Source organism: Colletotrichum aenigma, assembly GCF_013390185.1.
Source record: "Colletotrichum aenigma strain Cg56 chromosome Unknown KSG_Cg56_contig03, whole genome shotgun sequence".
NCBI lineage: Eukaryota > Fungi > Ascomycota > Sordariomycetes > Glomerellales > Glomerellaceae > Colletotrichum > Colletotrichum aenigma.
The window spans coordinates 2,345,270-2,367,103 of record NW_023500909.1 but is presented as its reverse complement, the minus strand read 5'-3'; the positions used below and the strand labels follow the sequence as shown (position 1 = coordinate 2,367,103).

The 21,834-nt window shown below is 55.0% G+C and overlaps 1 protein-coding gene across 1 annotated transcript; it reads right to left on the bottom strand.

Annotated features, from left to right (window-relative positions):
- Nucleotides 1-11,740: 11,740 nt before the first annotated feature.
- On the bottom strand, nucleotides 11,741-12,964 carry CGCA056_v004606 (uncharacterized protein; the record flags this gene model as incomplete). The annotated part of the gene is made up of 1 exon (XM_037319861.1): nucleotides 11,741-12,964. One exon carries the CDS (start codon nucleotides 12,962-12,964, stop codon nucleotides 11,741-11,743), a length of 1,224 nt encoding a protein of 407 aa, XP_037181061.1.
- Between the last annotated feature and the right edge of the window lie 8,870 nt (nucleotides 12,965-21,834).

Genomic DNA, 21,834 nt, shown 5'->3' with positions numbered 1-21,834 from the left:
TTTCATGTAGATGCATGGTCTGACACAGCAGCAGATCAGAGATTTCCTCATATCTGGTTGCTCTTTCCGTAGAATGATTCATCATGATATTGAAAAAGCTCCACGGTGTCAGCACCTACTGACGCAGTCAATGTGTGCCCGGCTTCATCATCTTTTTCTACTTATTACCGATGTATTCAAGATTCCATGGCAAGACATGTCCTGTTCATGGTTGAGCGAAGAAGGCATTGATTGACCAAGAGGTCAGTGCCTGACGGCTTTGTTCCTGGTCATGGCAGATCCACCTATTGGTCAGGGAAGTCACTTATGTCCCGGCTGAAGGGTCAATAGAAAAAGTGACAGGCGGATTTTATAGTCATTTCATGGGAGTAAGTCTAGGAGTGTTCACCAGCGAGAGACGTTGGCGCTTCCTCAGTGACACGATAGCCAACTGCATACCACTTGACTCTTCACAATTGGTATCATAGTGGTGGGCGTCAAGACTTGAGACTGATGACCTTTTCAACTGTGATTAGCGAAGTGGACTTGATCATATAAGAAGAAACTGGTATCGGTTGATGAGAACTTCTCGAACAAGCAATTGACTTCCATTAGTTTCCGTTCTTGATCGTATGGATGTGACTTGGATGATGCATGCAAAGTTGAACCAGTAATTATTATTTCCCCATTTTGACGAGGGGGTTCCTTGAAATGTCGTTGGCTTTCATCTCCTCTCGGTGAGTATACAGGGCAATGAACAAACATTAATGATGAGGGACACCAACCACATAAACTAGACCGGGTGCAAAGTCTTGAAACCCGTGAAACCTCTTTTTGGCGAGGTATAGGGATATGAAGCTCATAACCACACAAGCATCATCAATTGGTGCTCTTGAATATGAAGATGCAATGGGTGCTCAGATCAAAATAAACAGAATCAGGCTGTAGGTCTACACTATTGATGTCTTGATAGTTACCGAGAGACTATAAAATGACTGAGTGAAGGCGAACACAATGCAATTGACAAGACAAATTGTAAGTTTGGAAGAAAACTTTGCTTGGCTAGCAGTCCCCGAAAACGCTGCTTGGCAAATGCATTCATCGACCTCGGAGGTTTGATAGCATCGCTCCCGCGTTCATCTCTCTGAGCCTAGATAGCATCCATCATCTTCGTCTCTTATGTTTACGGGCATTTGCATCGAGAATACCCTATCTTCTGTTACAGTTCTCAATCTTGTCTGGCCGAGTCTCCAATACGGGAAAATGCGGACCAGAATGTCACGGAGCAACGTAGGCATTCACCATTGACTACAAACGCGACATTGGGCCTTCGGATTATGGCTTCCTGACGTCAGGGTGCCTTTTTACGGTCTCGCAACAGGGTGCGAGGTTTCGTCATATTTTATGATCTGGAATCATCAGCTCCATCAGCAAGCGACGGCTCTAACAAATCTTTCGCCACAGTCAGTCACTGTGGAGCGTTGCGGTACTCCCGATGGGCCGTATACCTTCAAATCATTGAAAGTTGTTGTCGTCAGCGACTGCCGGATGTGGTCAAGTCCTCTCTACATCAATAACGTCAACTCAACGCTGATCAACCCAACGGTTCGCCGAACGCGGTGATTTCGCAGAAGGATTCGCCATAAGGTATCCATGAAACGGTTCCCTCCCGCGCTTGATGTCAGTCTCGCCCCCTTCACCCGCTCACACGCAACCCAAAGCGGCGACATCACGGTGACGATCGAGGTCCCCACTTGAGGCTCTAGTCTTGTCGTCGGGGACCTCAGTCTATGGATGAGGCTACCGGAACATTTGGTCCAGTAGGATCTACTCAACGTTTGACGAAACGACACCGCTTGGTATCTCAGGGCATGAGCTTCTTAGAGCTCGGTATTCAGACAAGCTTTCCAGCCATCGGGGTCCAGCCTCGTGGGCCAGGTCCCCGAGATGGCTTCAAGTGATGTGCCGGGCGTGCAATTGGCACTCAACTTACTTGCTCTACTCACGCCCGCCTTCACAACATCCCAGCACTGTCATGAGGTCAGCAAAAGACACCCAGGAGAACAGACATGCTGCAACGACGACGTGGTCAAACCGTGATGGCTTGTCGCGCCAGCCAGACAAGCACGTCGCAGCTGTAGACAGGTGTGCTAAGGCACGCCCTCAACCAAGAGGTTGGGTATCCGTGCTTTGTGATGGCCTCATCCACCCGGCGGGTATAGCGAGTCGAGCGTCTTGCTCTCCAGGTGAACAGCACTGCACTGTACGGGGAGATAAAAAGTCAGTGCCCGCGGGCGCGTCCGAGTGCCCGCAGATGACAACGCAGAGTCGACAAGAGGTCAATGGTCCAGCCTTGGGACTCCCGCCCGCTGGCCTCCGTGACTCGGACGCGGAACACGGCCGTCAATCAACGCCAGCCTAACATGGTTGATTGACAGGTCAGTGCTTTAATAAGATGTTCACGACAAGGGCGCCCGTGTGTGTGATTGCGGGTTCAAAGCTCGCCGTCGTCGAGGGCCGTGATGGATTACAGTGTGGTGTTAGCTTCCCGTCCGGGAAGGAGCCTCTGAGTCTGGGAGCAGCTGCACGACGGCCGCTGCGATGTGATGCCCGGGTAGGTCCCCGGTGGACGAACGCCAGCCTGAGGATGCAACTGTCAAGGCATGTTTGAGGTGGGCTAGACTCGAGGGTCTGAACGTTTTCTGAATACCATCGGAGCAGTGCCGATTCAGGGCGGGCAGCACATCGTGCTTTGTAAGGCAGGCCAGTCGTTGGAGTAAAGACGGGCGCCAGCGCTGACTGGATGTTTCAAACAGTCCCGTCATAATGGATAACCTCTGGCTGGCGATGAGCGGCATCGGGGTTTTGAGACGCAGGTCCAAGTGACTGGGCTCGATCATAGCAGGCGGTAGCTTGCCTAGCAGCCGCGGCGTCGGGAAACGCCAAGCTTCAAGCTGTTGAACATCACATAATGCCACAAGGCTGGCCCCATCGGGCCCGTCGATGAGGGTCATCATCCTGAAGAGGATGTTTCGAAATCACGGCCCAGGTAATTGGGGCTTGTTTGAGCCCTACCCCGTGGAGAAAAAAACGGTTTACTGTGTTGGTCAGAGGCTGACCCAATATCGTGTGGACACCCCCTGGTTCCCGAACAGACGGTGCAGAGCCCCGGTTTTCGACGAGGTAAACGCCATGGAGGTTTTGAATCTGATCACGATTCCCAGGCATCCACGATCTGTCCCTTCCGGGGGTGTGAGGGCGCGGATGCGGGCGAGTGATGCCTCGTTTCCGCCGGGCGCCGCCCGCTTTTGCCTGTTCCCTCGAGGCCCGGATCCGACGTAGAATCCTTCCCGCTGGTCGACTTGTGGCTCGACCCGGCCTCATTTTGAAGGGGCGCTCAGATCGTGAATGATGGGCCGTGATTTAAGATGGGATGGCCCCACGCCACGAGAGAGGCTCCGTGGCGCAAGTCTTTGCGCGAGCTAACCAAGACCCAGTCGGGATGCGGCGGGCTAAAATCTGGCAGCCTTGTCAGAGGTGCCATCCCAACTTTGATGAGTTGTGTATGCTCGGCCGCGCAGGGACGCACAGCTCGGACCGGGTGGCTGGTGACGACGGCTTCAAGTTTGGGCCTCGATCGTCATCATGTCATTTCCACGATGCGGCCGGACAAGAGATGAGGGTAATGCCACGATGTGTTCATCCCCCGGATGTCTTGCTTGTCAACGCTTTGTCTGGGAGGGAGAAAACAGTCCCCGTTACGAGGTAAGCGCTCTGCTCAGCTCCCGAAATCCGGTTACCTGGGAACCTTATGTCCCCTGATGCCTCAAAGGATCCTGCTGTTCCCAGCCATTTATTCACGCGAGTAATTGAAGTGATTCCCAGCCACAACGTGTGCACGGAAATAGGCGGCTAATGCAGAGCCTGGCCCGACATTGAGGGCAACGCGTGGGAGAAGGCAGTGGCCAAGCTAGAAGCTGAGCCCGGGAGGCTGGCTGAGGCACCAGGACAGTTTTGTTCGTTGGCTGCGTTCCCGCAACCAGCGTTGAGCTTGTGCAAGTTGCCGGATAAGAAGAAGGGGGCAAGAAAACGGAGTAGTGGGCGGTAAGCTTAGCTACAGCTAACGACCTAGGGGCGTGGCGGTGGTTTGTAGCTCTGTATGCTTTCGTGCGGAAGGTTTTTAGGGCGGCTCTTTTGGCACAATTTCTCAACGCCCAAGTGACCGGCGTCACAGTTGGTGACGGGCGTGGAGCTAAAATTCTTAGCCTTGGTCTAAAAGGGGCGTGGGACGCACACAGTACACACAGTTGAAGGGGAGGCTTGGCTCATGTACCTTCCTAAAGGCTTCATGATGGCTTGCTGGCTGACGGTCGTAATGAGGCTAAGGGGAAGTAGCGCGATGCCGGTGGCCCGTTGGGAGTGACGATGTGCGCGGTGGTGTATGAGATGCAAAAAGGGGTAGCGGAAGGAGAGGTCAAGAGACCGGAGGCCGGGCTCCACTCCCGTTGTTCGGCGGGTTGAAGGGGGCGAGTCCGGCGACGGAGGGGGGAGGCCGGTACGGGCGCTGATAGGTGCAACGCATGGGAGCCGGAGCAGTGGAGGGGGGGGGTCGGATTGACCTATCCCGTCAGCGACATGCAGGCGTGGCCGGGGCTGATCTTAACGGCACGACATTAAGTCGGCAGGGAACAGGAGAAAAAAACGCGGGACGGGTGGGAAACGCGGCTGTTTGTTCGTTCGCTCGCTTGGTACCGAATGCAAACCCCTTTTTTTGCTCTTCATCGTTTCTTTTTCCTGCTTCTCCTCTTTCCCTTTTGAGTGGAGGCGTGGGATTTGGCCGTTTGCAGGGGAGAGGAGAGGCAAGTCCGGATGGGGACAGACTGGCCGACGCAATGGACGGGGGAAGTGTCGGGGGCTTTGGAGGCTTCGGAGTCTTCCTTCCTCATCCTCGTCTTGGGCCTTGTCGTCGTCGCAGTCGCCGGTGGATGCATGCAAGGCTGACATGATAAGACGGGGACGGCAATGGGTTGAGAGCCCGCTTGTTAAGATGATTGGTGGTCCCTGTGTGGGCGACTTTATGTGAGGCAGGCATCGACATTGGCTGATAATGTTTCGACTCTTTCGAGTTTTCACAGCGCCTGAGCCAGTCTTCTCCATCTTCTTTGCGCATCTGTCAAGGCCCCCCAGCAGGAGGCAATTCGACTTCGGGACCTCGGCCGGGTGGTGAGTGTGGTGACGACTCGATGTGATGAGTGCCATCCGTACTGGATGAGATTGGAATTAGATGTGGCTTGCCGAACGGACTGTGCGGGTGCGGTGCAGTGCGGGCTCGCTCAACGCCAAGTGGGATGAGATGAGCATCGCACGTCGTGCCATTGCCCACGAAGCTGCTTCCCTGGCTGCAATGTCGTGCAGATGTGATGGAGCCGGCAACCCAGGGCCGATTACTCTTTTAAGCATCGTGACGGGCATGAAATAGATGAAGTCGTTCGACGAAAAGATGAAGATGAAACGGGCGGGGGATGAAATGAGCGGAGGGCGAGTGCAGCTGCACTGCATACCTACCTCACACAGAATTCAGGTGCATATTGCCTAGTAGGTAGGCATGCAGTGGGTAGGTAGGTTGCACTAAGAACTGGTGGTGGCTGCAGGTACAGAAAGAGCATGCAGCAGGATCGGCAAAGTGCGATTGCAACGCTCTGGGGCAGCAGCAGCCACGCTCACTCGCTGGAGAGCCTGAGGTGCTTCCCTCTCTGCGAATCGCTCCAGGGCGGCTGACCTGAACCCCACATGCATCTTTCTGGGGTCCGTTGTCGCAGGTAGAAGCACCACTAAAAAGCGAAATGAACAACGACAGGGAACGCTCGCCTCAACAAGCCACACGACAAGCACAACTTCATATCGACTGCTGGGCATCTCTGCCATCCCAACCCGTAATCGTAGATCTGCCTTCGCCCAAACCGACTGCACTGTACGGGTCCCGTACCTCGGTGGACTCTCTATCCACGTCTTGGCATGCTACCTGGACGGATGGCTCTTCACTGTGTGGCACCCTCGCTTTATTTTCCGTCAAGGGTCTACTTGTCGTGGACGCTGCGGGCATTTGCGGACCACCAGCAGGGATAAGGGGTATCTGCGGTAACGACGTCTTGACGGCTGACAGATGAAGAAAAATGGCGAGAGAAACCGCCAACCCAACAGACAGACAGTCGACGAGTCGGTCAGAGTTGGGGGCCGTTTGCGTTGCCAGTTGCTGATGCTGCCACACCGCACAGCAAACTACTGTCTCCGTCGGCCCGTTGGATCATGGAGAAGGTCATCTGCCTCCATATCGATTGGTTGCTGCGGCTGGCCGTGAGATCGGTCCAAGCCAGCAGCCGCAGTGTGTCCATCCGCATCTGCCTCTCTCACGTTGGATGGCTGACAGCTGCAGGACGGGCAAAGGCTCACGGACAATGGCCGCTAAAAGCACACAGGGCAAGGCTCGCCCGCGATGTCGTTGACGATCGACGCGGTTGCCTTGACTCAAGCAAATTTTTGACTGGGCTGGTACGGCTGCGCACGCGCAGCTACAGATCACCACAGGAATCCCCCACGATGCAGCACAGCAGATATAGCAGATATGGGTTCTCTCGCCGTCAAAGCGCACAGCAGACGAAGATCATGGCCCCGAACCATGATATGACATGACGGAACGCACACTCGTCAGCACATGGCGCACAGCAAATCGCAATTCCGCTCTTGCGGGGGGGGCAGACGACGGAGCACTGAGCAGCGGTGTAGCGGTGTGGTGGTTGGTGGTGTGGCAACGGCCGTGATGGTAGCATTCTGGCATCTGCCACCCCTACACGACTCCCCCAAGGCGTGGCCCCGATGGCCCGGTGGAACCTCAATCTTCGAGGGACACCACGAACCCCGGCCGAGCCGCGGATCGGAATCTACCTCTCACCACGCCAAGAACTCTGTTGCCTCTCCTAGGTCCTGACCGTCCCGATTCCTCCCACCGCGGCTGTACTTGTTTCCGCGAGCCTCGATCCCACTTGCTCGCGCTAAATCGCAATCGCAATATATGCTAGCACCAGATAATCCCACGATGAAATGAGCAGAGAGTCAGCGGATGTCTGGGCTAGAAAGAAGAACACGGACCGGTTCGCACAGGTCTTCTAGTCCTTCCCCATTGGGCATCGCGTCATCGCAAAATCCTCTCCCACACGGCTGCCACCCCCAGAGCAGGCTAAGGCTGAGAGGTACGGCCAGAGATTCGTGATTCAAATTGATTGCGACAAATGGACCCCGACGCTAGGAATAGTCTGCAACGTAGTTAAAATTGCGGGAAAGCCGAGCGGAAATCACGAGAACCGGAACCACCAACCAAACCGCGTTGGCCGACAGACTTGCCATGGCTTCACAATCCGAGGTCTTGAAGCCTATCTTCAGATACGAACACCATACTTCGAACAATCTGCGGGGTTTTGATTATGATTGATAGATTATCGTTGTGCTAAAGAAAGATCGTCAGGTGTTTGGAGTAGAATGTCTTACTTGGCCACCTGCCACCTTACCCTAAAGCTTAAACTGCCTTACCAGATTTGTTTGACTCAGCCCATCTCTTCTTTCAGACTTCAGCTCGGCTAAGCCCCATAACCAATATCACTCGTCTGATATCGTAGACGCGCTTCGTCCCGCTCGCATGACGAGACCACAGGAAACAACACACCAGGTAGCCAGTCGACCATATTTTGTGTGATCCAATTTGTCACAATCTATTTCTGGACCTACAAAATTCCCGAAAAGAACACCTCAGAGAAACCATTATCGACGAAACCGCCGCCCACCTCCCTCATCGGGGATCGTCCCTGCGCTTCAGGGAATTGCATCAGCCAAAGGCCCCGTTTGGCCGCCTTGCAAGTCTGCACAACACCATCACACAATTCCCATACTGCCGAAGCCGGCAGGTTGTTCCCTGGTGCCACCGTCAGCCCCGCGGCTAGCGTTGTGTCTCTCAACATCACACGAACCCGCCCGTGTGGATTCCAGCCGTGTGTGCGTTTGCGAATTGTGAATGATGTGTGCACGTGTCGAGGCATGTAAGATGAGCACCTGGCAGATCATCACCAACTCCGGCCCGGGGGGGCATAAGCCACAGCACATGGGCGGGCCATCTTCATCGGCAGGCACGGTTACGGATAGGCTAATGTAATCAACCGATAATCGAAATGTGTGATGCACACGGCCTTTCTGGAGAGCCCTGGGTGAGAAATTACGTCCAACGTCATCGGCGGACGTGATCATCAACCCATCATTGTTCGTTGCAACACAAGACGACGTTCAACTACCGAAGACCGACGGGCCAATGAGAGGCGGGCTTGGTTTGCACAGTATCTGACTTTTTAGTATCCAATCTGCTTCTGGTAGAGACAAACTTCGCAATCATTCCCGCCTCACCGGACCGACGGCTTCGTGTATATTGTTTCTTCACTAATAGCGTTGGTCCTGGCCAAGGCCCAGCTGCAATCAAACCAAGACAGAAATTTACGTGTCTAAAAACCACCGTTTTAGCGCGGGGTTTGTGTGAGATAAACTGTTGTTTACAAACACGTAAACCTTCCCTATGTTTCGCCCGTTCTACTCTAAACCAGTACTTTCCATAGACAGTGCAGGAATCTGTAAAGTGAATAGTGGAGGGCGGCTGTTCTAGCACCGGCGCCGGCGGTGGTGTCCCGGGCTTCGCCGCCCACATCGTGGCCACACAGAAAACGGCCCGCAAGCCCCAGCAAAGCTCCGGCGCGCCGTTCGTTCGTTCGGTGCGGGAAAGAAAACACCCACGCAGGTCTATCCCGGGCTTCCGACGCGTCTGTCCAATATCTTGGAAACAGGCGCCGTCTGCTATGATGCTACCACCGGTGTTATACAATCGCCTTCAGGGTTCTGCGGCCGGCCAGACCTGGCTTCCCATCGTGCTTAATGCTCCGTTCGTTAAGGGAAGAAGCTAGCAAAGGAAGCAAGAGCTGGAGCTTGGGAAACATGCTCAACCCTGCCACAGGCGCGCGTCCCACGTCCCATCCATATTGCGCTCTCTTGCTCTCTCTGTCGATACTCCACAAACCCACGCATCGGAGCGATTCTTGGACTTGGAGGTGATGGAGGTTACATTCAGTGGCAGCCCAATGGCGAGAGACGATTTCCGAGCGTGGCAGCGACGACACGTCTACACGTACGCTGCGTGGGATCACTCCGGGATCGAGGGAGTTTTCTGGCGTAGATTGCAACGCCTGCGGACCTACTAGAAGACACCGAGAAATTCCAATGCAACGTGAGTGAGCGGGCGACCACAGGACCAAGACCGAAAAGAGAGTTGCCGAAAGCAAAAGTCAGTCTCTCTCTCTTCTTCCTCGGTCTCTCTCTCCCTGCCTTCGATGGCCTGTCCTAGAAAGTCTTTGGCGATTGGATTCAAACCATCGCAGCCCCGATCCCGAGGTGGTGGGATGCAAGGTCGTGTGAACCCGTCTGTGTCTGGTTCCCTTGGGTGCCAGCTCCCTGCCGAATGACGAATGCGATCAAGTCCTCTATTCTTCGTTTCTGATCCAGATCCCAGGCCTCGACCAACACCATTCACAGCAAACGGACCCCGCCCCCAAAAACCAATTCGGCCGTACTGTGTGTGTGTGTCTGTGTGCCCTGATAATCAATCCTACGAGTGCAGAAAAAACCCAACCTCTTGTACGAATCTTGTGGTCACGCCGTCGCCCAAGGGAGGTTTTCGTCAATGTCAATCAACCCCGCCATGGAACGTGCGTCATGGGCTTTTTCGTTGTTGAAGGTGACTCGAAAGTCATTCGAGAAAAAGAAAAACGATTCGACAGGTGGACAAGCCACCTGCATCAACCTACATATCGTTTTTGGGGGGTGGTCACTCCGCAGTGCCGCCCAAAAAAGCGCCTCTCGCGGATACGTAAACGTCTTTTGGTGGAGTACAACGCAGTCAGTCAGTAGACGACATCACACACATTGAATCCAAGTTTCTTCCCACCCCCTCCAACGTCCAAAAAAACTGCCCTGCCTTGCTGCATTCGTTCGACGGCCGCCGACGTGTTCCTGCCATGAATGCCCAACGATCAACAAGACAAGGGGCCGGCCGTTCCTAGTTTTTTCTCCTCGCCTCCTTCGCCTCTTCCGTCAACGTACCCTACCACCGAAAAAAAAAAAAAAAAATATCAAGCGAGCCGCCAAAAAAGACGTTTCCGTCGGTCAACCGGCGGGTGCATCTCACATGCCTTAGGTAATAAAGAAAGATAGAAGTAAGGTAGCAATCGCGACGGGGGTTGGGGACTTACGTACTCTGGGTCCTGGAGGGGGCCACATCGGAAGCAACTAAACAGCCTCGTGCTTTTTTCGTCGTTTTTAGAACGTGCATCCCAGGTGGCACCGCAGCCCGCACACCCATGTCCGATTCTTCTTCTTTTGACGGAACGTGGGACCTGACCATGGACTTCCTGTTCAAAGCCTCAATTCTTGGGGGCCTGGTAGTATTTTGGACGACTGCATGTTCGTGATGAGGGAGGCACAGGGCCGGACGCGGGGGCCGAAAAAAGATGAAATGTCTTGGCTATCGTGATTCAACGCTACCTACCATTATGCGGTAGAGAGAAAAGAGACCTTGGTTGTTGGATTTGGCACGACCTCCGCCAGTCAACCTTGCCCGTCTCTGCTAATCCACACACACGTACGGTCCAGCCGCACTATAGCCAACGCACTCGCCTTTTGCGAAGGCGTCAAGAAACGCGCATATAGACGGCGGGAGCAATAATGCGGCTGTTTCGCCCCCCTCGCCCCCCTCGCCCCCAGCTATAGGTTCGCCTGGAAATAGAACAAACGCAGGGACCAGACAAGTGAAGGGGGGAAAAAGAGACAAGCTGATGCTGATGAAGCCGGCGGCGCGCGGTTGGAGAGTTTACGTTCGTTCGGTCGTCGGTGTTCTAACGAACGACTCGTCACATACTTTGGCGAGGTCGGTCGGTTTGTGAGTCGGCTCGTCCGGAGTCGTTGGAATGGTCTGAGGTCACGCTCCAGTTGTCGGCCGTCAGAGCCTCCTCCTCCTCCTGTTTCTCCTTCTCCAACAATGCGAATGCGGCGGCACCAATCGCGACTCGTGTTGGCCAACGCCGAAACCGAGAATCGAGCTTCAGACGGTCCGAGCTTCCAACACACTGTCCTCCCGTTCGTGCCATGTTCCCCGTCAGTAGCGATAATCAGTCACAAACGTGACAAGATGCACTCCAGAGAAGATTTTGAGTTTTGAACAAATAGAAGTGTTGGTATCATTGATAATGTCTACTACGCCACGCCCCCAATGGCGTGCTGGGGCCGATTCGGCCGCGCCTTGTGGTCTCCGTCTCGACAAGTGCCACCCTTTTTGGTACATGCCACCACAATCCTATTGTGTGCAAGGCTTTTGTGTCTGCTCCTCCTCCCGCCACCTTTACACATTACTCAGTCCGTTTGTACACTCAAAAGAAATTCGTTCCATCATAAGTTGTTGCCAAAAGAAAGGAGTGTTGGCCAAACCCAGTAAAACCCCGTGAGCCTCGCCCGAGGGTCAGTTTGAAACGCCGTGATCCCGGCCCAGTCCCCGTTGGTGCGCCGTGCATGCAAAGCAAAGTCCTAATTCGAATGCAAAATGTTTCAAGCACGAGTTCCTGCCGTGTGTTTGGCTCTTTTTTTGGTGTTTTGTGATTTTTTTGTTCTTGGTCTTGTTCGGCGACTAGCCGATCTTGATGCTCTTCCTCCTGTCTCTCAGGCCGCTCAGAATGCGATTCCTCGTGTTGCCGGGTGCGGGGGACACGGGAGATGCAACACTGGGGGTCGAAGGGGTAGGAGGTTGTGCGGTTTGGGAGTTCTTCTTGGCCGCCCGCATGATCTCATGGTAGCTGACGGCAGCCCAAGGGCTGTTGGGAGTCTTCGTCGCCTGTTCGGGCTCCTCCTTAATGTAGGTAATGTCCGAGTTGGCACTTAGAGGAAGGTTCTGCATCGACGGGGAGGACAGTTGGTCGCGCGAAGAGTTGGCGGCGGCTAGGTCTCTAAGCTGGGGGCGGCTGCGCTTTCGGACAATGCTCAGCGTCCGCCTGAAGAGAGCAGAAGTCGGCGTCTTTGGCCTCTCGGGACGTTCAACCTCAACAGGGCGCTGATCCTCCTCGACGGTCCGCTCCTCGTAGGTCGGTGTGGGGCACGGGTCGATGTTAAGGAAAGAAGGGCGCTCCTTGGGCAGCATGCTGCTAGTGATCATCATGCTGCTGGATCGGGGAGGGTGCAAAATGGGAGAGAAAGAAGAGGCGCTGGTGGAGGTGGACATCCTTCGTAATGAAGGTGCTGTGGCGGAAGTAGCCAAGCGGCTGCAGGGTCTGCTGGGAGGACGGGACTCCATGGACTCGGGAGAGGCCGATCTTCTGGTGGAAGGCAGGTCGACAATGGAAGGCTTGCCGGCGTACACAACAGAGACGACACGAGCGGTATCCTCGTGGCTCTTCCTCCTCACAGGAGAGTCGGCAGACTCTTCGGTATCGGAGTCGTAGCCGTAGTCTGAGAACTCGTCGGCAGAAGACGAGGCCTCCTCTTCGGAAGAGAGGTAGACCTCTTGAGGTGCCTGGGTGGTTGTGGGTTGGTTGGTAATGATCTTGAGAGCCATACCGTCGAGTAGTCTCGAGGCTCGTAGTGAGCTCTTGGCAGGCAGGGCGGGAGCTGATTGTTGAGGCTGGCCCTTCTTGGGAGAAGTGGCCGACATGTCGTCGTAATATTCGCGGTACATCTTGTCGTTATCGTTCTCGTTGTAGGCGTCTTCGTTGTAAACGGGAGGTCGAGGAGCGTTCGGGAGCGAATCTCTATAAGACGACCTTTGCGACTGTTGCTGATCCTTCTGTTCGGTAGCCACCTGTTCCCGGCTGGAATGTACCGACTCCCTGACGGGCATAGTCTGGCCGGCCAGAGACATGGTGTGTGAAGGTGACGGTGTTGTCGATATCCCTCGGGGAAATCTGAGACTGGGCGTTTTCAGTGTCGCAGGGCAGCTGGTCTACAGCAAAGGTCGATGGGCTGTGGCAGTGCGTGTGCGTGTAAGTGACCAGACTCTTCTGCCGAGAATGTAATGTAGCTGTGGTTGGAAACACTTTGTGTGGTTCTCTTGAAGAGAAGGGAAAGGAGCAAGAAGAAGTGGTAACAGAAGTAGGAGGGTAGGCGAAGATATTTTAATGGACGAGTCGGTCTGGCAGGCTTGTCTTGGATATGGATACCTGTAGGCACAAGCAGCTTGAATGGGGACATGGGGGCTCCGTATGTGTAAATAGGTTGCAAGGGGACCGACATGGGAGAGACTAAGTGCGCATGGGAGGAGGGTACGCAGTACGGGTGCTAGGACCATTTCTGCACAGATGCCAACTGCACGCCGCCAGATAGACAGCCAGAGACTGGCGCAGGTGCAAGTGCGAGTACGTATCGCGGTTGCAAGCCATCAGGAGCAGGAGGCAGAGAGTGGGATGCTCCTGCACTTTGCACACTTTCGCACTTGCACCTGGCCCTGGCGCGCTTTCCCTGGTCCCAGTCAAGCCATTCAAGCCAATCCCAGTCCTGGCTCCCTCATCCCTGTCCTAATCCCGATCCTGGTCAGGTCCAATTCTGAAGCGGGTCCAGAGGGTACAGGGACCACAGTGTGCTGCAATCCGGCTGACACGGCCAGACGGGGCAGGGGCCATGGAGGCTGGTGGTCGGTCCCTCCTCCTGTCGTTCTTGCTCTCTCTACACCTACCTCACTCTGCACTACTGCTTAAGCAAGTGCCTTCCTGCTGAACAAGGGGGTGGGTGTGCGCCCACCAAGTGGAAGGAAGGAAGAGGAGGAGGGAAAAAAACTTACATCGAGTGCACACACAATGACCTACGAATACGCTGCCCCTCTCTCTCTCTCTCTCTGCTCTCCCACCACACGATGTCGTTTATGGCCCACGCCCCTCTCTTTACCTTATCCATTCCCACCCACACACCATCCACAATCCACAATCCACATCCACGTCCACCGCTTCACACACCTCACACAACACCCCTTCATCAAGATGTGCACAATCTACGGCTCCACACGCTAATTCGTCCTCAACGCCAGGAAGCCGCCAGGACGGCTTGGCCATCGTGTGTCGACGGAATCTGCGATGCCTCGAGCATTGCATCCAAAGTGTGCTGTTTCATGTAGAAGATGCCACTTACAAGTCCTATCTCGCTCGAGAGAGGTGGAAAGTGGCGTCGACATTTGACCTCGTCCCCAGATACCTCTACGCATCCAGGTTACCATCTCCGTGGTTGCTGGATCATGGCGCTGAAAGCCACGCCCTGAAAGACCGCTACGTTTGCCCACGCGATTATGAGACTGACGAGAGACGAAAGCGACAGAGTCCCGGAGGTGTGGGAGCGGCATTCCCAGAACGCCGCGATGCTGTCTCTGCCTTGGATTGGAGGGAGAAACGAGTGTGGAAGGTTTGGCGGCACTCTGCAGCCCGCCATCTACGGCAGTCAACCATTTGCCTGGTACTCATGTCACTTTGAATAGCCTTTGGTGGCAGGCTTCTCTGACTGCGCTCGCCAACTTCTGCCGGTGATCATCACCATGACTTCCTCGTCGCCACACCAAGGTAGGTTGCGGTTGACCGCCAGCTGAAGATTTCTTCGTCATCCATCATGAGCCTCGTCAGTTTTCCCTGCTCGTCTGCGTCTCCCAGCGCCAAAACCTCCACATCTCGCCGCTCCTAGGGACTGGGGTGGTTGGTCACACCCACGACCACAGCAGCAAACTCCACACCCACCAAACGAGGCGGTGGCAGGGGTTAGCTGCCTCTGTCCAAGGAGAACCGCCCTTGGGTGACTACCGCTCGACACCGACCAAAGAAAAGTCAAGCCGTGTTAGCCCAAGGGGATGACAAGAACGCAAGCGTCTGCATCTACCTCTCCAACTCCCACCAACCGCTTGATTGGCGGCATCGATTCTTCGGTAGGGCCTCCAGACGGCTGATTGGGCCCGACGCCCCTTTGCCGTCTCAATGGCCGCCATCAACCGCCCTCTGTCGGACCACCAGAAACGGCCGTCGGAGCCTAAGTTGCTCGTCTTTTCTGTGTTAGGGTCTCTTTTTTCCGCCCGCATGAAAACATCCATCAAACTTCTCATGCGACCCGACGGATCGTTGTGCTCCCGCTTGGAACTTTGAGGGAGGGAACGGCAGAAAGACACCGGCGAAGGGAGAAGCAGAGCCTGACTGTCGAACTTCACTGCGGAAACTTCTTGGCCAGTCAACGTTACTCCGCGAACTCCAGAGTCTGCAGGGCGCGAGCTTCGATCCAAGGGGGGCCGTCTGGGCGAGACCCTCCGCTCTTGGCAGTCCTTGATAACTCGCAAGTGTGCATGTCACCAATAAAAAGATTCGCGAACCCGTGGTCCGAACAGGCGAAAATGCTTGGTTGTGGCCGCCAGGGCAGGGCCATGGGCCACGGCCATACCGAACTTGCCGGAACTCTGGAAGCGCTGGGAACAGACGATGCATCTTAAAATGAGGGCGACGACGACTAGAGATATCATGTCGGGCGCAATCAAGACGCAATATGTCCGCAACTTGACTGACATGAAGGGGCCCGGTGGAGGGATGTGTGCGCGATTCGCGATAACACGACTGAACCTCCTCCCGGATACTCAATATCGACACTATTGTGTCCATCCATTGACGTGCAGCTCGAGGTCTACATCGATCTACGGCGGTACGCTTTACCGCCTCCACAGCATCATGTGGCCTCGAAACATGGTGAAGGTGGTGGAAACTGCATGGGACTCATCGTGCTTTGGAAGCCGCCCTGGCAGGCGCATCCGGCCAATTCTCTGGCCGCAATCTGGCCTGGTACCTGCTGCACCGTGCAGTGCTGTCGATGCAAGTGCGAGAAACGGGAACGCTTAAAACGTCGTGGCTCATAAAAACTCACCAACATGTCGACACCTTACTGGCCGAATATCTGGCAAAGAGTGTTGCATCGTAAAAGTGACACCATGTTGGGTCGGCAGAGGGACAACGGGATGCACGAATCACATCGTGAACACGAGATTTTGCGGGCAGTCCCAATTGTTCTCTGCTCCGCCGTATCCCCGGCATGCCAGATGCATTTTTTCTCTTGCTCTTTAGCTCTGGCCATTGGGATCCCAGACCGACTTTTGCCTCGTACTTCGTCGGGCCATCACAACCCAGTTTGCCTGGGCTGTCTGGCGGGGACAGCCAACAAGCCAACATCTGTCTCTTGGACCAGAGCGATCGGGCATGTTTCTTCGGGTGTCGAAGGCGAAGCAGTGCAGGCTTGCCCTTGCATCCATCGCACGCGATGGAAGAGATGTTTCTTTACTCCCTGCAGGCACCTTGCCCGTCTGAGAAACAATCTCAAACTCGCTGGGCACCGGTGAGTTTAAGGGTCAAGGTCGCCGCTTTTCTCTGTTTCGTCGAGGGCATGCCGAGTTCCAGAGACGAGGGTGTTTAGGCCATTCACAGGCCCCGAGAACGGGCGGCCCCTGTCGTTCGTCTGATGTGCTGCGACAGACATTGTCAAGACTGGAGGACGGCCATTCGCCCAAGGGCTCAAGTCTGTGTGCGCTGAGGCCTGTCACTGGACGAGAGCTGTCATTTAAAGCTTGGGGATGCGCAGACGCACAAACATAAGCGTCTGCCCACGAGACAAGCTTATCGTTCTCCTTGGGCAGGGTCCCAACCAAAACGCTCTTGACATCCCGAGTGCTTCATTATGCCAAAGCAGAGCCCTGCAACCGCATGGCGATTCGTTTCGACATGGCTGCGGGAGCAGAGTGTTGCTGGCACGCGAGACGTGATGCGGACGACGATCGGAGCAGGGCATCCGTCCGCGAACCCGAGCCGTACAGATACAACGCCGTACCGCGTCCGTCTCTGCCCGGGATACTTGGCACACAGTGTACCGCATCCCGTCGACGCCATTGTCGCAGCGATGTGTACCACCACGCGCCGTGTGGCATCCTTCGCACAGCAGACATGTTTGCCGTAGCGGAGGGTCATATGCGACGTGATACGAAGTGCAAGGCCCATCATGGTGCTTGGCGAACGAGTCGTCGACAGGTTGGCAATCAGGATTCGGAATGAGAAGAGGGTCCTCCTTTCTCAGTTGCGGCGCATTTCTATCCATATATCGGCCCATGTGCTGTCGGCTGCGGAGGACCTATCCAAGACCAGCCTGACACCGGCAGACAACAATTTGACATGGGAGCCCTCAGTGGGGGGGCTCGAAAGATGCGATGAAATCCAGCACGACGGGTGCATATCCATTGTTCGTCTGTCTGCCTAGCAGTGTGGCATTGGCTCAACAATACCCGTACCGAACGGGCCATCTCCGAGCGTGGGCAACGGTAACAGTGGGTTTGCCGTTTGGCGAGCTCGCTTGCTGAAAAAGATCCCTTGCTTCCGAAGATTCTTTTTCTTCCATTCCTTCGACAACCGGTCAGCTTCGGAAGTTTGTCCCTTGAGCTCCAACAGTCATCTCGGTCTGCCGCCCTCTCTACCGGCGGCTGCCCGTGTCTGGCGTGACTGTCGTGGCCAATACCCGCCGAAAAGGCTCGTCAGGTTGCATTCTCAGTCTCCCGCGTCCCTCACAGTAAGACTATTTGGTCTCTCACATTTCTAGCGCATCCACTAGAAGTGGCTCTCTGGTGGACTTGACGCGGCCGAGATAGCCAGAACAGTTTGTCCTCCCAACTTCGCAACCCCACAGTCGCATTTCGTTGGAGATCACGGACCACCTTCTGCCGCTTGATTCAGTTCAACCTTTGTCGACGGGCCATTCAGCGTTCGCCATCATGATAGCCTCAAATTCCAGCCACACAGAGGTCAGCATACCAGCACGTATGCGAGATGATGCTAGCCCACTTGCGGTATGGCGCTGGCTGACCCATGCTTCTAAAAATGTCACTCTGGCCCTCTTCACATTTTTTCCGTCCACGATCACGATGGAACGGCGGGAGGAGCGAAAAAAGAAAAAGACAGAGGGAGAACTCGCAAGTACTGTGAAGTTTACTAAAGTCGGCAGCTTCACGGCATTCAGGGAGCCAAAGTGGCGTTCTATAGAATGTCTGAGGCTCCAAGACAAGCCGCTCCGTCATGTTTTCAACAATGGCTTTGTTCTGGCCCTCGTGCCAAACGGCCCGCGGTTGTAGCGCTCGGGAAGTATTCTCTGTGGAAAATGGTGATGTGCGCTGGGCAAATCGCCTCCACATCGCCAATGGCCGACGATCAGCCACTCATGCATAGCTATTATCGTTCACTGTGTGTTCAACGTACTGATGCAGGGCCTAAACGGCACCCGACGGCGCGAATACCTACCGGGACTTTCTTTCCAAGGGTGACGCATGGCTGCCCGGCTACTGCTGTCATGAGAGTCCAGTTTCTCAGGAACCACATCTGCCAAAACATCACTCACCACGGCCAGGAGAACCGCCAGCGAACCCGGAGCCCGACCACCGCGCTGGGCTCTGTGTGATCGACGCGGAACCCGGAGAATGATACACTTGCCGCAACGTGTGCCCCCGGAACCAGAAACAACAGATCTGCTCGGAGCAAAGCGATAGCAAGCCCCTCTCCCAATCCCATCCCATCTTGTGCCCTCCTTCTAACATGGGATGCTATCCCTTTCCAGCCTTACGTGGCTCCCCGTCTCATGTTGTTGCCGCTGACCGACCCGTCTGGAACCATTGGACGGTGTTTTAAACGAGCGCTACGGGCTCTGTATCACAGCTTTGGCATGTGCTACACCACGTAGCACAGGGTTGCCGTTTCAAGGCTTGGGCATGGCAGGGAACCATCGTCACTACGATCAACTTGGCATAGCACTACATCTCATGGGCCGTAGGTCATTGCCGCCGCCTACTTGGGTGTGCACGCATGCGATCTCACACAGCATGGTCACCGGATAGATTTGATTTCAGCCGGGGAGGCTTCACTCGGCGCCGGCGACAGACGGTGTGGGTCCGTCGTCCAATGAGACCGACATCCCCGACCACCCCGCGATGCCGCTGAGCTGAAGGCTGTTGTCCGATGTCTGCGGCTGATGGGAGTGCAGTGCGATAACTGACCTTGCAGGAGATTTTTGCCTGATCTGGAAGTTCTTAACTTTATTCAATCGTTTCCTTCGTTCGGATGCTTACATTGGGCTAAAAAGACGGATAGATAGGATGTCATCCGCGTCGAAATTCGGCAATGAGGCTACGCTTTCGTCCAGTCATCCTTTCACATTCCCGGAAATCACAGCGGCCACATGAGCATTATCTATGGAACAAGCAATTTACTCGTCTTATTATTTCCCTAAGCTTTCTATTCTGGTATTCTTTCCATGGCCTAGTTGGGGTTTCCGAGGTGGCCGACAGGTAGACCAAGACGTTATTTCTGTCTGCCTAATACCCACGGGACGTGGCGCAGCCTTCCGCATGGAGGTGTGCAGGATTCAACACCATGTCTGCAATTTCCCTAGTTCGTCCAACATCAACCTAAAATGGGTTGGAGGACATGAGAGATTCCTTGGAGGCAGAAAAATTACTGCCCTCATTTGATTTCTGACGGTGGAGATGGTGCCTCTCTCCAAGCCTTGGGGGTGTCTTGCCAAAGGCCCGTTAAGGAGGCGGCACGCACGTACGCCGCACGCAGTACTACAGTAGCGGTGATGGTCTGCCTTTTCCTCGCTCGCACAGCCGCAGTAGTGAGTTGAGTGCGCTTGTCAGGCGTATCGATGGGGGCGGCTCGGATGCATTCACGCGCGTTTGCAGTAGTCGCGCTCGGGAAGGATGGAGGCAACGGCTGTGTCCTTCTTGGAGCTGCCTGCGTATGATTTGCCTAATTTTGGCTGGAGACAGATTGACAAGTAGGCAACAAGCTATGGTTCCTTGTCAGCTGGTGTTCGCCTGCTCGGCTGGGCTCATCCGAGCTGGATTACGGTGCTGACACGCGCATTTGACTGTCAGCTTCGCTCTCGGCCCTGGGGGCGGTTGGAATGCCATCGTGGCATTGTTTTCGTGCACTGTCTCGAAGATGTACCGCAGCCGTCGACAAGGCTGCCCTCGATGACGACAGACAGCTTCATTGGCAAAATGCACAGCGATCCAGACAGCGCGTTGACGTCGGCGAACTAGCCGTGGTGGTAGGTTTTGTCGACATCGGAGAGTTCTACCTTTATCCCACGATTCAGTTCCGGAACACGGGGTTATCATCAGCGTCGTACTCCAGCGTCCCCTCTCGACCATAGCATAAACGGTTCGGACCTGCCGTCTGTCTCAAACCCCGCCAAAGCCAATTTTTCTTCCAGCGCTGAAACGGATCGAAACATAGCAAAGACGGTCGTAATATCGCAACCTAGAGCGTTGCACCCGTCAATAACGAGCCCCAATGCCACCGCCGTCACACATGCGACTCAGGCGTGGCAAACAGCGCCATAATGCACTGTGGCCGACCCCGTCGACGACATCACTAACATCCAACTTTTCCATTCTCTAAATGGTTCTCTCCAATGCGTTTTGATACCAAGGGATGTATTTGAAACGAGCCCAGCAGGTATCCACTCGGTGCCCAACACCACGGGGATCGGGCCAGTGGGGTCTCGAGGCCAGCCTTCTCCGCACCCGCGTCTCCGCCTCCGCATTCCTCTTTCTCCCTGAGCCCGGCACCGCGCGCACCGTGCCCGGAAGCCAGAGTCCCCACAAAAGAGACGCAAAACGGAAAAAGCAAAGTTCCAGCGTCGGGGAACGCAAGACAGAGATGACATCATCCCCTGCAGCTTGCCTCACTCTCGTTCTCCACCCCACAGCAACGCCGCCCACGAATGCTGGACGTCACTGACCGCTGACAGCTGTACGCAAACCTTCTTGATAGCAGATATGCACGGGAAACAAGCTTAGGCTAACGATTTCATCAGGATTTCCCGGGGTGGTTGGTGTGAAGGAAGCCCACATTTCGATGTCATTCACAACAAAGTCAAAATAACATGCACAGGCAGGTTTCCATGTCTCGCCGCCATGGGACTAACACAGAGACAAGAGAGAGACATTACGTTTCGCCATAGCCGCACGGCTAGAATACCCACATTGGCACAATCACATTGTGTCTCGCTAGCCTGGTTCTAGATTTCTTCTCTTGATTCTGGGTGCGTGGATTTGCGTGTTGCCCGCCCATACCTCATATGGCCCACCAGCGCCCGTTCCATGGCACCCAACTTGATGTGATGAATCTTGTGTGTACTTTCGCGACACAGTGCAGCCTTTATTCCGCAAGTTTTAAGATCCTTAAATGCATGCGGTAGCCTAGCTTTGATACCCTTTCCCGAGGATTGCCAATGATCCTGGCCCGACGCGTGGGTGTTCGAATCGTGGGATGCGCGGGAACTGCACCGTGACGTCGCCTATCTGCTCACCACACATCATCCATCCAACATCCCACCCTCCCAAACGAAAAGCCGTTGACGGATTGACTGCATGCCTGCCGTGGTTCTGGGCTCTCGCCAGTCCAACTCACACGTCGATCCGTCCCAAAGTACCGGGGCCTGCTCAGAGAGAGGGAAGGAAAGAGACTTCTATCTGCATGCATGTATCATCGTGCTTGAGCCCGCAACCTGGGCTGGGCTGACCCGTGGTCTGGATTGTGTCAGCCGAGATATCCAACCGAGCCCGAGCTGCATGCAGGCAGGGTCTGACAAGGATTGATGATGAGAAATGCTATGCTCGCCAAAAAGAAAGGCAGAATGGAAGACGTGCTTCGCTGATGATGATGCCTTGCTTTTTTTGCACGC